This window comes from Columba livia, chromosome 9 (genome assembly GCF_036013475.1).
Source record: "Columba livia isolate bColLiv1 breed racing homer chromosome 9, bColLiv1.pat.W.v2, whole genome shotgun sequence".
Classification (NCBI taxonomy): Eukaryota; Metazoa; Chordata; class Aves; order Columbiformes; family Columbidae; genus Columba; species Columba livia.
In genome coordinates this window covers 13,476,270-13,489,317 of record NC_088610.1, presented here as the reverse complement: position 1 = coordinate 13,489,317, position 13,048 = coordinate 13,476,270, and the positions used below count along the sequence as shown (strand labels likewise).

Here is a 13,048-nt window from a genome sequence, read left to right as displayed (position 1 = left end):
TGCAGGTAACCATGTTGTGTAATCCTCTTTATAAACTGGGCCAGCTCTGCTTCCATTTCATCTGGGCTTTTACCCTTACTATGCTTTTTTTGCTGTTTTGATAGTCAAAACTCATGTAATTGCTGACCTGAATTGTTCAAAATCAGTTCTTTCTTACTTGTTTCTCTATTTGAAGATGGTAATTTTGGCACAGGTGCTCAGGGAGTGATGACCACAGATTTTTGAACAGTGTGGAGGGCAAGAACAAACGAAGAAAAGGTGACCCTTGTTGCCCATGTGATCTCAGCGGAGGTTACGTTCTTCACCAGAAGGGAAAGTTATGGTCAGCTGACATATTGTGTAACTTGAGAACAAGAGAGTCCTGTTGGAAAATTGCCACTATTTGGAAATTTCCATGTGGAGGCTCTGTAAATCCTTCAGTAGTCATGTCATACACTGCTTTGGGATGCTTGTCTCTGTGGTGATAGCAAGTCAGGCACTCACTTTGCTGAGCAGCAGGTATAGGGAAAAGAAAGGAAAGGAGAGATGAGGTGGTGTGAGAGGGCTGTTCAGATGGAAGCACCCTAGTGTGGAGCTGGGAGGGCCAAGCTCCAATTGAAGCCAGATGTAGAAAATAAATGCTCCTGAAGTGAGCCCCCTACTTGCTAGTTTTATTGACTGGAAAAAAATAATACTTGTTGGTCACAGAGGGTCACCTGTGCCAGAATGGCTGGGCAGCTCTCAGCATCCCCTCTGATCTGGCCTGGCAGCTTCTTACTCTGAGCCGAAACTTTCATGGTTCAGGACTTATATTCTGTGTGGTAGTGGAAAATTCATCAGCAATCATAGTTGATTTGCAGGTGACTTTCAGGAGATTGACTGAGCACCCTGAAGGGGCAGAGAGTGGGAGAATGTGATTTTTCTTGTTTTGTGTGTTAATCAATTTTCAGGACACCTGGACTTAGTGTCCTAGGATTTAACTCCTGGGTAGTTGTAATATTTTTTTGGGTTTTTTCCCCCCACCCCAGATTGTCAATGTTGCTTTATCTGCTGTTAGGTGCATCTGAAGGTCTGGGTCTGGTAGTAACTTAGTTATCTGGATAGCTCTTGTAAAACTAATACAGCCAAATGCTTTCTACAGTTCTTGGGACAGGGAGCATTCTCATGGGACAGCCTTGTGTTTGTTGAGGGAGATTGTAGCCTAGGAATTTAAAAATTGATGTGCAGGAGCTTACTGAAAATCTCATGGTAGATTGTGCTTGGGATGAAAATGGTTATAAATCTGGAGCGGACTGCTCTGAGAAAAGGAACACATCGTGGCTGCAGAAAAGGATGGTGGATCCAACAGCAGCTGGAACCGTCAGTGAAGGCAGGGAGCTGTTGGGTCAGATCGCTCATAGTTATTGCTGATAAGTGGAGTGCACGTGGCTGGAAATGCAGCTGCCCCGTGGTAACCGGCCATGCACATGTAATTGCTGGTGACAAATGCAAGGAAAGTTCTGTCATGAGAGAAGAGTGTGAGCTGCCTGGAGGTTCACTGCAGGGTCGGAGCAGGTATGGGGGCAGTTGTCATAGAGCAGGTTCCAGGCTATTAGTTCGCACTTAGTTACTCCATCATCACTTAACTTGCGTGCTTTTATCCTGGGAATTAAAGGATCCCTGATGCACTAGCCAGCACAGAAAGGCCTTACATTACATACAAGACGGTACACTGCCAGGTGCATGAGGAACTTTTTAATAATCAGACAGTCAAAAATGAAGCTATAGGAATAACGAGAGTACTGCAGGCAGCTGGTACAGAGCTGGAAAGGATCAAGTGCAAAAGGAATTTCATTTAGCATGGACATTTAAGTCCACAGAGAAAGTTTCTGTTAATATATTTGTATTAAGATGGAAAAGCATGCAGAAACCGATTACAAAATAACCTGAAGAGTAGAAAGTACACAAACAGTTGAAGTAATCATTGTCTTACTTTCTGTGATATTACTAAAAAAATAATTGTTTCCAGATGCCTACTGCAGCAGTTTTCATGAGGACTGCAGGCAAGAAAAGGAAAAGAGCAGGGCATGTTTGCATAAATGGATGTGCTCGAGTTCACCAGGCCTGACGAGACATAAGAGCATTTAAGGATGAGCCGTTGTGATTTCTGCCCCATGGGTGGTATTTTCAGGAGCACCTGAAGGCCGGGGGATTTCCAGAAGGCGGGGGGAGGATGGGTGCTGGTCTTCCCAAAGGAGCCAGGCTCAGGAATTCCCAACCAGGCAGCTCACCTTTGGTGTGCTGGATGAAGTTGCAACACTGTCCATTTTACAAATGTCTAGGTTATAGTGTGATACACATTGAATAAGTTTACCAGGAACAGAGTGTGCCATGTCAGTGTAATCTCATTCTGTCTAAGCTGCAGCCTGGTTAAAGGGGAAGCAATAAATGTATCCTGAATAAGGGTTTTGACACAGTCCCTCATGATAGTCTCATGAGCAAACTTATACTCCTAGCCTGTGATTGCTGTTCAGTCCCAGGGAAGTTTTCTTGGAAGTCCCCCCTGGAATAGAGAGTTCACTTGGAAACAGAAGTGCCAAACAGGGAGGATTGCAGGGCCTTTGGGGAATAGGGTTCAAAATTATCCTGATAGGTGGGAGAGAGTCTGAAATCAATTAGGTGGAAACCAGTAATGACAAGTACAAGGTGTTCTGCCTAGGAAACGCAGGAAGGGAGCGGGTGGACAGGCAGCAGCGGGTGAGGGGGAACTGACGCAGATGGAGCGAGCTGGCCGGATCCGCAGGCGTTCAGCATTGTGTTTGTGGCTTCCTGATTCCCCCGACACCTCACTGCGGGTGACCAAGGGCTGGCCAGGACCTCATCCTGAATCCCACCAGCTTCCTGAGGAAAGTCCACGGTTCTGTGGGTTATGGGCGGGCCCTGTGTGATCTCCCTGTCCCTCAGCACCAGCTGTGTTGGGATCCACCGAACCAGGAAAGGAGCGAGGCAGGGGAAGGGGAGGCAGCCAAAAACTGGAGCAAGGCTCTCCTGCTGGGTGGAGAGGGCTTGTGTGGCTGTGGGGCTTCCTGGGCAGGCGGAGGGTGGGTCAGGAGCCAGAACCGCACAGGGCTGCGAGGGCAGGATAACTGGGGGAAATGAGGGACGTGGGAGGGGATGGCGAAGTCCCACTGAAGGTCTCTGTGGTGAGTGCTGGGGCAGCAGGCTGGGCTGGGGCAGGGCAGCTTTCAGCTCTGGGAAACCTGGAGAGGGAAAGCTGGGAAATTTGGGGAAGGAGAAAAATCAGTAAAAAAAAACAGTGACAGCAAAAGGAGGTGGAGGGAGCTTTTGCAGCAGCAATTGGGCCAGTGCTGCTGGGATCCCCCCCAGGGATCCCACTTGGCTCACACTGCTGTGTGGCTGCTGTTGGTGCATCCCGAGGCCACGAAGGACATCCCAGGTAGGACACCCTAGCTGCTCCCGTGGGAACTGCTCCAGGTATCTTCCCAGCCAGCAAATCTGCCATTTAAAAAACAAGGAAGAAGTACTATGTGGGTATCTGAAAAGGGAATGTGCTTACAACCCCTGCAGGCCATAGAACATAAGATGATACTCACTTCTTTCCATAAAAATACATGTCTGCTGCATTTGTGAAGAGGTTTTCTGATTAAGAGTTAAGCAATTCATTTTACAGTTAAATAGTAGCTGAGGTGGTGTCTGTAACTATGAAAAGTGACTCCAATTGATATAGCACATTTCAAAGGGAATATAATATTTTGGTGACAATGTTATTAACTACTTGTAATGCCACTCTTAGAGATTCTTTTTGTGGCTGGATAAGATGGCTAGACACAGCATGTCACTGTGTTTGATGTGCATTAGAAAGCCTCAAGTCTTTATTTGCTGTTCTTGTGATACCTGGAAATACATCAGTTGTGAAATGCTATGCAGCCATAGGGCCAGAAACTCTTTCCTACTATTGTCATACCTCCAGTGTAACTACATATTGATTTTAAATAAAGCTACTCTGTCTTGCTCAAGGCTGAAAGAGACATTTCAGCTCTTTTCCTTCATTACACATCATTGCTCACTGGACTGAAGGTGGAGGCAAGATGTTGTAGACCACGTTCATTAACCAGCCTGAGATATGTATAGAAAAACTGAGTGGTTCCATGGTTTTACATTATCCTGGCTGCAGAGGCGGCTGAGCGGGTGACTGTGGGAGGGTTCCTCACCTCAGCTGCCCTTGTGCTGTGGGAGCCGGTATCAAGCGCTGAGGCAGAGCGGCAGCCAGGCGCCGTGACTCACCAATTCATAACTCCTGCCTCCGCAGCGCGGCAGAGCCCGTGACTCGGGGAGTGGTTTGGTGAATTACATCTCAAGCCTGCTGTGGAACTGCATGGCTAATCTGTGCCCTGTTGACTTTTATTTGTTGTATGCCACCCGAGCTAGGGTTAGACAGCAATCGTATCTGGAAGTGGACAGGTAAAATTTTGTATTAGAGCTGTGTTTAGGCTTGACTAAAAAAAACCCACAATAGTAACAGAATCTCTAACAATTGTGGGAGGGAGGGAGGAAAGAAAGAAAGGGGAAAAAATAGAAAAGAAAGCAGAGCCATTGTATTCTTGTTACCTGTAATGTGTGTCGGGGTCGGGGTAGGGAAGGCAGACTTGTTCTTGCTTCATCAGCCAGAATCTCCTCCTTTGATGCCTGGTGTCTGTCATCTTGTGGTGTGGCAGATCTTCACTGTGCATGTGTTCCTGTGCACCATTCTGTTATGGAGTAAGAGCCAAGTATATTTCTTATGTATGTTCAGTTGTAAATGTTTCCTGCTGTGTCCTGTAGCACCAGACTGTTTGTTACTAGGTATGTCAAAGGTGTCCCTGCTGTCTTGTTTTCAGAGTGCTCTGGCAATACTGTTTCATTAGAAGCCAGGCAGTATTTTGGAGTGAGATTACTACGGTGCCTAATTAGCCTTTTGCTTTCAAGCCTAGAAAAATCTGACTCTGATTTCTGTACAAGTGTTTGCACAGCATGGAGACTGAGGCGGTGGAGGGTCACCCATGCTTATCCCAGGCTGGTGCGGGATTTGACAGTGTGATGGGTGTGAAACCCGCTGTGTGAGGAGCCACAGCAGGGGCTGTGTGGCCCTGCAGAGCAGTGGGTCACTGATGGAGATACAGGGCTGTGCTGGAGGGAAGAGGAAGATGATGGTGGGTTGCATGCTGGTTCATGTGGCTTTTGTGCCTATTTGTGCACTAGGTTTACACCTCTGTGTGCAATTTACATAGCTTCTGTTTCTTGTCCACGTTAACATGCCTGGCCCTGAGCTGCATTGCTGTTCCTTGGCTGTCTTAGCAGGAAATCTGCCTTTTCTTCTGAGCAGGACAAGAATGGAGATGGAGCCAGGGAGCTGAAGACCATGAAGTCGGATCGCATGCAGGTGCTACAGATGGATGTCTGCAGTGACCAGGAGGTGGCTCAGGCTGTGGATTTTGTGAAGAGAACCCTGAAGGAGCCAGAGGGAGGTGTGTGGGGATATTCATTTCCAGCACAGCTGGCTCTTTGCTGTGCTCATGGAATCCTTGCAGCAGTGTGAGGCTGTCAGGCGGTGCTGTACCTGGGTCAGTGAGAAGAATTGTCTTGCCATTGATGTGATGTCCACATGGGAAGAGACCAAGACCAGCTAGAGGGTGAGGCTTAGCTCTACATCCTGTAAAAAGTGATGTGTGGCAGCAAGCCCACTGGAGCCTGTGTCTCTTCAAGTGTCTGTGAAGGGCATAGGGTGAGCAGAGCCTGATCCCCTCCTGGTGCTCCTTCCTGGCTCCCACAGACCTTTCTGTGGTGACCCTTCTAGTGAAGGGGTGACAGGCCTTGGCTGCTTGCTGCTGTCCCCTCTGCTGTGCTGGTATAGCTTGTTTGTGTAACTGAGTGCTGAGCTGGAGCACAAAACTGGATGAACCCTACTTGGCTGGGTATCAAGCAGCTCCCCGTGTGAGTGGTTTGGCAATGGGATGGGAGCTGTTGGATGGAGCATGGTGTGACACCACCTCACCTCTTCCCATATGGTGAGGCTGTGAGGCTTCTTGCCTGTAGCCTCTGTGGAAGCAGCAAGCTGGGCAGCAGCTGTAGGCTCAGGCTGAGGCTGAAGTTTCACATCTGTAGCTCCAGGACTTGTGGGTTGTGTGGCTAGAGGGTGGTTGCTCCTCTTGCGGCATGAATAAAATTGCCATGGGCCTGTCTTCATCACAGCAAGTATGAAGCTAGTAAATACCAGTAGCTCTAATCTTAATGCCAATTACCTGAGCACACCCTTCCTGCTAAAACAAGCATATGAAATGTAACTGAGTTATGTACAAGCTCTGTTCCCACACATGTTCTCTCTGCATGATTTTTCTTCCTACGCAATCACCCAGCCCTTGTCACACATTTCATAGCTTCTTGAGCTTTTCCTGAAGAGCCCAGCAACAGCAGTGGTGGCACAGAGCCATATCCCCCTGCGTGAAAGCTTGTAAAGGAGCAGCTCTGTTGCTTCTATAAATGCAGCAGTGTTTGCAAAACCTTGTGTGTAGCAGGGACAGAGAGGTCTTGCATCCTTGATGAGCAAGTTGGACCGGTTCCTCCTGCTCAAGAGCCTTATTCTGTAGTTGTTTGCAGCAGCAAAGGCTTCTTTTGCAGTGCAGCAGTGTGACTGAGGTTTGTGGCTTGCAAATAAATAGTGCTCAATAAAAAGCACTGGAATGTAGAGACGGTTGGCACTGAGGTGCCTTGCACAGAAGTGCTTGTTGCACCCAAGCGTGGCCCCAGAGGAGCTGGTGCAGAGCAGTTCTTGTGCTGTACCTTTATACCTCTTCTCACTGTGCTGTTTACATAAGGCTAAACTCATTTCGATGGGAGTGTCCGTGTGTGTTTTCCATCTTACGCCATTCCTACTGTATTGTTGACACTAAAGAAATTAAAGTGATAAGGCCCAGCTTGATAAACACATTGCTGTCCAGCAAACAGCCCTGTGACCAGGTACCTGTGAATACAAACATAACGTGACCTGATCGGTGAGCAATGACATTCCAAGAATGAGCTATTGTAAGTGATGTTTTCATGAATGTCCCCCAAATCTAACCTCGTAACCCAAGAAATTGGAAATCGTTGTAGAGGAATTTAAAATAAGGAATGCTCTGCAGAGGTCAGTTTGGGACTGACAGTTTGTATTTTGTGGTCTTCCCTAAATCCCTGCCAAATTTGCTCTGCATGGCTTTTGTTACTGGTGAAATTACACCATCAGATGCCCTGTTTCCATGGTCCTCCTGCTAGCAATTAGAGCCTGCTTTGCAGCAGCACGAGGGACCCTCTTCAGGCTGAGATGCTCTGCTGGCTGCCAGATGAGTGTGATTTTCGGAATTATCTTGACCCATTAAAGCTGGCAGCTTCCGTAAGTGCAGGAGCAACAGGAAGGGGATCTTGGGCAGAGCAGGAATAGAACTATCTGACTGCAGCATTTAGAAACTTGAATTAATAACAATGGAAGGATAGGTGAGCAAGATGTTTTCTTGGGTTTTGCTGCAGACCACAACTTAGCTGTTGTCCTAAACAGCTTTCGTGGTCCATTATACATGGCTGGTCAACAGCCTTCAGGGAAAATGAACTTGATTGGGAACAGGGCAGGGTTATGAGGGTTGGCATAGGATCAGGGAGCCAGTCTAGCAATGCATCCAGGTGTTTTTAAATGCACCAGGAAGATAAATTCCATTGGTATTTATTGGGCAATGGTGCAATATTGCAATTTGCTTTGAGGGCTGTATTTGGTGCAATAAACAGTTACTATCTGACTATGAATAAATATAGGCTGGAAGTTATTAAAAGACTTTCATACCTCAGGGCAGGGAAACTAAGGAGCAGAGGCAGGGCAAACAGCCCAAACATTTTTGAGAGAGAGCTTGATAAGTTTTATCGACAGGGTGACATGATGTGTGTGCTTTTGATAGCAATGTCAGAGCTCCTCGGACATGGAGACTCTTCCTTAGCCCTGTGTGTGGTGTTGGTGGTGAGAGGAAGGTCAGGGAGTGGAAAGGGGCCCCAACTCCAACTGGGTACTTACACGGTGAAAAATAACTATGGTGTATGGCAAGACATCTAATGAGGAACAACCCCATTATCTTGTTCCGGCTCTTCTGTTTGTTCCTTCTGCAGTTTATGGCTGTGTAGTCCTGTGCTTCAACAAATTCATGAAGTATGGACTCAATCATACAAATATTTGCCACTGGGACTCCTGCAGTAATCTTTTCAAAGGGTCAAGTCCTCAGTGACCACCTAAGTGCTGGACATGTGAGGGGCTCAGTACAGAAGCTCTTGGTAAGTGCAGTCAGTTTCATTGTGACAGGGCTGCATGCACAAAAGATGTTCATTATTAAGTTCAAGTTTTAAGGGTTGGTTGTAAGTTTGCTGTGTTGTTCTATAGTTAGGATTGAGGGAAACTAAATACCTGGACTAATACCAGGAGCTGTTAATTGGGCCATGAACCTGCAGATCAATACCATGCACTCTCCAAAACAATGAGTCAGAGCTGTGAAAGGGATTTTGAAATCAAATGTATTTGTTTCCTTCTTTTCTTTTTTTTTTTTTTTTCTCTTTAAATTGAGGGAAAGTCCAGCCCCCTTCCACATTGCAAAAGCCATGATAGAGTCACTGAGTAAAGACAAACCTGGGACCAGCAGGAGGTATAAAAGAGGGTCAGCCAGATCCAGCCATGCAAAACCCCAGGACAGAATTTGACCTTAGAGGGGAGACATTTGGAGAGGCAATCTTTATGTTACCCCATCACTCTCCCTGGTGCTCTAAACATGTCCCACTGGCTTCACTTCTGATATATCAAGACTGTATTTCATCTCCTTGCTTTTTCTCTACAACTTTTTTTTCTACAAAAGTGCCCTGTTCTGTGTCAAGGGGTGGGATTACTTTGGAAAACAAGGGAAGTCACTGCTCTGTGACACTCTGCTCTGCTCTTTGACTGTGTGTTCGTTGGCAGGTCTGTGGGGCCTGGTGAACAATGCTGGCATCTCAACCTTCGGAGAAGTGGAATTTGCAACTTTAGACAACTACAAGAATGTGGCAGAGATCAACCTGTGGGGCACTGTGAGGGTGACAAAGGCTTTCCTGCCCCTCATTCGCAGAGCTAAAGGTACGTGCTGGGCAATGTGGCAAGACTCAAGAGAGAGCTTTTGCAGCACAGCGAAGAGATGTAACTAAAAATCATGACTCAGGCTGTGCTTCAAGGAATGTCTGTGTGGTCCAAGGAGGGTGTCTGAGGTATGCAAGTGAACTAGACAGCAGGGTTCAACATGCGGTCTAAGCATTTGGTAGTACAGGCCACTCTTGGGGCAGTCCAGGTGCTATCTTAAACATCCTAGGATATCAGAGACCTTTGTGCAGTGCTGGCAGATGTGACACAGGGCTCCAGACACCTTTTGAAAAAGTGACTGGAGGCCAGACAAGATAATCCTGGACTACAGAGTCCACCACATGCTTATGTTTTGATAACTGAATATTCTCCTTTCATATTTGTCATTTGGCAGGTGACTGCAGAGTGGCAGTGGTGGTATAAATGAGAGTCAATAACAGCCATTTAGATATTAATATCTTACAAGACAACAGTATTATCAAAAGTCTTTGGTTTATATTAATAAAAAATATGTATAAGCAGACTTCAGAAGAGCCTCTTTACTTTGCATGTGGGAGAATGCTGGCATAGCTGTGTGTTCTGTGAGGACAGAAAGAGGTTATACTGAAAAGATTTCTCAGATATTGTTTCCAGAAATTAAGTACTGACTAACCAAGCCCCATCTCACTACCAAAGGTAGCTTACCCATCAGGTCAGCATGTGGTGCTTGCAGTCCCTCCAAGCTGCAGAGCTACCCACTTATTTCTCAGCTAAAATTGCAAGCTGCAGAAGGGCGTCATGCTCCACGGCTGTAAAAATAGCTGGTGAGATTTCAAGGGCCTGGTTCTAAGTGCATCTGAAACCAAAATTGCACACTTATTGTCTTGGGGAAGGACAGAGCCACCCACAGAGGAGTGGCCATTGCTGTCACTGCCCATCAGACAGTGCAGGATCTAGCACAAGCTGCCAGAGTTCTGCAGTTGGGCTGGCATGGGCCGCTGGTGGCAATTAGGACAATTGCTCTTTCCTGTCCCATAGCAGCACATCAAGTCTCCTCTCAGTCCCAGTCATGTAGCACTCTGGGCTCTCCCGGGTGAGCAGGCTGTGCTGCCTGTGCTGCTGGTTCAGAGAAACCTCCACTGGTTCTCTGCCATCCAGCTCAGGTCTGGAAGCACGGAGCTGTGTTAGGCCGAGTGGCTGCAGATGGGCTTTTGTGCTTACAGAAAGAAACAGAACGCTTCTGTGGCATTATGCTGTGTTGCATGTTTTCCAGCTCCTAACACTGCTAGCTGGGAGCTTGAATATGTCTCTAGCAAGATGCAGGAGCAGAGCACACTAATGTGAGAGCACACGGCTAGTAGCCTCAGAAGATCTGGGTACTTCCCTACTTGGAAATTAAGGAGGAAATGTTTTCTATGCTTTGTAAAGCAGAGGCAGGCATATGTACCACCTGCAGAGGAGGTCAGAGCAAGGACTAGCCTTGCTTGAGTTAGGAGTGAAGGGCTCCTTGACAAGGGATTTGGATACCTCTTCAAGATTCAGATTTGACAAATTAGCATTATCCAATGAAGCAACTTTTTACTAGAATGTTCTGGCTGCTGCTTCTGCAGCCCATCATCTCTCCCTCCTCTTTTCTCTCTAGGCCGTGTGGTGAATATCACGAGCATGTTGGGACGGATGGTGAGTCCATCTCGCTCCTGCTATTGCATTTCCAAGTTTGGGGTGGCAGCCTTCTCCGACTGCCTCCGGCAGGAGATGTACCGCTGGGGTGTCAGAGTCATCCTCATCGAGCCCAGTAACTTCGTGGCAGCAACGGGCATCCTGACGGCAGATGGCATTGACAAGCAGGCTGAGGCACTGTGGAGCGGAGCCAGCGACACCGTGCAGGAGGACTATGGGAGGGAGTATTTCACTCGCCACGTGGCCCTGATGAAGTCCTTCATCAACAGTGGCCTGAAGGACATGTCTCTGGTCTTGAATGACATCACCGATGCACTCACTTCCACGCACCCAAACAACCGTTACAACCCCATGGAGACCTACTGGTGGGTGAGGCTGCAAGTCATGACTCACCTGCCCACTGCCATTGCCGACTGGCTTTATGTCCCAGGAGCCACCTTGTGAATGGCCATCCCTCAGGCACCCTGCCAGTGCTCGTACATAGGCGCAGCTCAGAGCTGACCTAGGACTGTCTGCACCCACTGCTGATGCACCTTCCCTGTAGATACATGAGCTTTCACTTTGGGTTATGGCTTCAAGTCTTGCATCGTGGGATGCTGAGAACAGCGTGACATTTTTGTTTGTTTTTTGTTTTTCTAATTCTTGCTCTTTGTATTCCTTGCTGTCCTGATTAAAGTTGAAAGGTGTTTACCTTTTAACTGTGGAGGACAGAGATGAAAGTTAACATAATGGTTCAAATATGTGGCTAGTGTAATTAGGTCAGCAGAGTTCCCCCAGTGATAAATTTGGTGCATTAATGGGCTCTGCTCTCGCTTTTCCCTACAAGGACAGGCTGCTAATAGCAGAGCAAAGCTGTTGCTATGAGATGTCTCGAAGGGAGAAACTAAAATGGGAAACAAAAGCAGCATTTTCCATTTGATTGAAAATGGGTCAGTCACAGCCTTACGTTGTTTTCCTGATGCAGCTAGAAAGCTCTGCTGCGCTGTGTCTCCTTTTTCCAGGAAAACAGCACCACTGCCTCCAAACAGCCTCATTACCTAGCTTGGGGGTTCAGATCCCTGCCAAGAAGGGTTCTTCCCTCCCAGCACTGTGGCCAGGAGCTGCCAGAGCCAGCGGCTGCAAACTGGCTGGGCAAGGAAAAGCCCTTCTAATGGGGAGTGAAGTCTGAGCCATCCCTTGGTCAGTCCCCATGGGCACTGGGAGTTGCAGCCTCTCTACCCACTACTGAGGAGCTTTGCTGGACGGGCTTGAATCTGATGTAGCAAACAAATTGACTCCTCTGATTTCTGCCTTAAATACCCGTGCCTGAACTACCCAGCTGTGGCACAGACACTGCCCAGCTGTCCCTCTGCTTCCCCCATGTCACTGCCCTGTGCGCAGCTCCCTCTTGCCAAGCTGCTCTTGCGTTCCTGAATCAGATATTTGGTTTCATCTCCTCTGCACTTGCACAGTGACAGGGGCACTGTGCAGCCAGTGTGGACTGACTATGAGCTCTGGACGGGTGCTTTAAGTGGCACATTTCCTTTTTTTAATATTGCACAATGAAATTTCCATGTCACATGTGATTGTCTCCTCAGAGAACTTCCTGATAACTGGTATGAGCTACTTTTGCACAGTATCCCCAAGGGTCTCTCCTGTTGGCCATATATAGGGATTTTGATCATTTTTCCAAGTCCTGGGGCTGCCTGGCTGCACACACATTCCCTCTGTCCCAGTGGTGGCCGCAGGCAGAGCAGCCAGCGGCTGCGGGAGCTGCTGGCCAGGCTGGGACCCACCCTCTCCTCAAGGGACCAGCTTCCCTTCTACTGCTAAACTTCCTTCTGCTTTGTCCTATGGGACATAAAGTGACTATGAAAAGAGCTTATGGTTTGGGCTTTTGACACCTGTCCCTGCCAGGTCTGACTTGGAAACTGTGCCGTAAACTTTTTTATATGCTGCTGGCTGTGAATGCTTGGGGTCTGCATGCAGCCGTGAATGCTGTGATACCTGAGGAAGAAAACTGGCTTCCCTTGGAGATGCTGTGGAGGTAGTTTGTATCACAATTAACAACTGCTGGAAATGTTGGCCATGCAGTTCTTTTCTATTCCAGATCATTAGGACGTGGAGATTTCCTGGGATCCATGACTTAGAACGATCCCACTGAACTGCAGCTGAAGCAGTGTTGTAATCGCTTCTGCCCCTTGCACTGTGAAATGTGAGTAATGTTAAGTAGCACTGATTTGCACAAAGAGAAGAATAAACTGTGAGATTTGTAAAGCA

At 47.6% G+C, this 13,048-nt stretch overlaps 1 protein-coding gene across 5 annotated transcripts in view; it reads left to right on the top strand.

Annotated features, from left to right (window-relative positions):
• The window catches only part of LOC102092790 (D-beta-hydroxybutyrate dehydrogenase, mitochondrial), an 18,236-nt gene extending 5,188 nt beyond the window's left edge, over positions 1-13,048 (top strand). For 4 of the 5 annotated variants that reach the window (XM_065073932.1, XM_065073930.1, XM_021300131.2 and 1 more), the window contains 3 exons: positions 5,342-5,483; positions 8,978-9,130; positions 10,752-13,048. In XM_065073932.1, coding sequence (XP_064930004.1) covers positions 5,342-5,483; positions 8,978-9,130; positions 10,752-11,233 — 777 coding nt within the window. In that variant the 3' untranslated portion in view covers positions 11,234-13,048. The remainder of the gene's footprint in view (positions 1-5,341; positions 5,484-8,977; positions 9,131-10,751) is intronic. The other variant, XM_065073931.1, reaches the window with a different exon arrangement.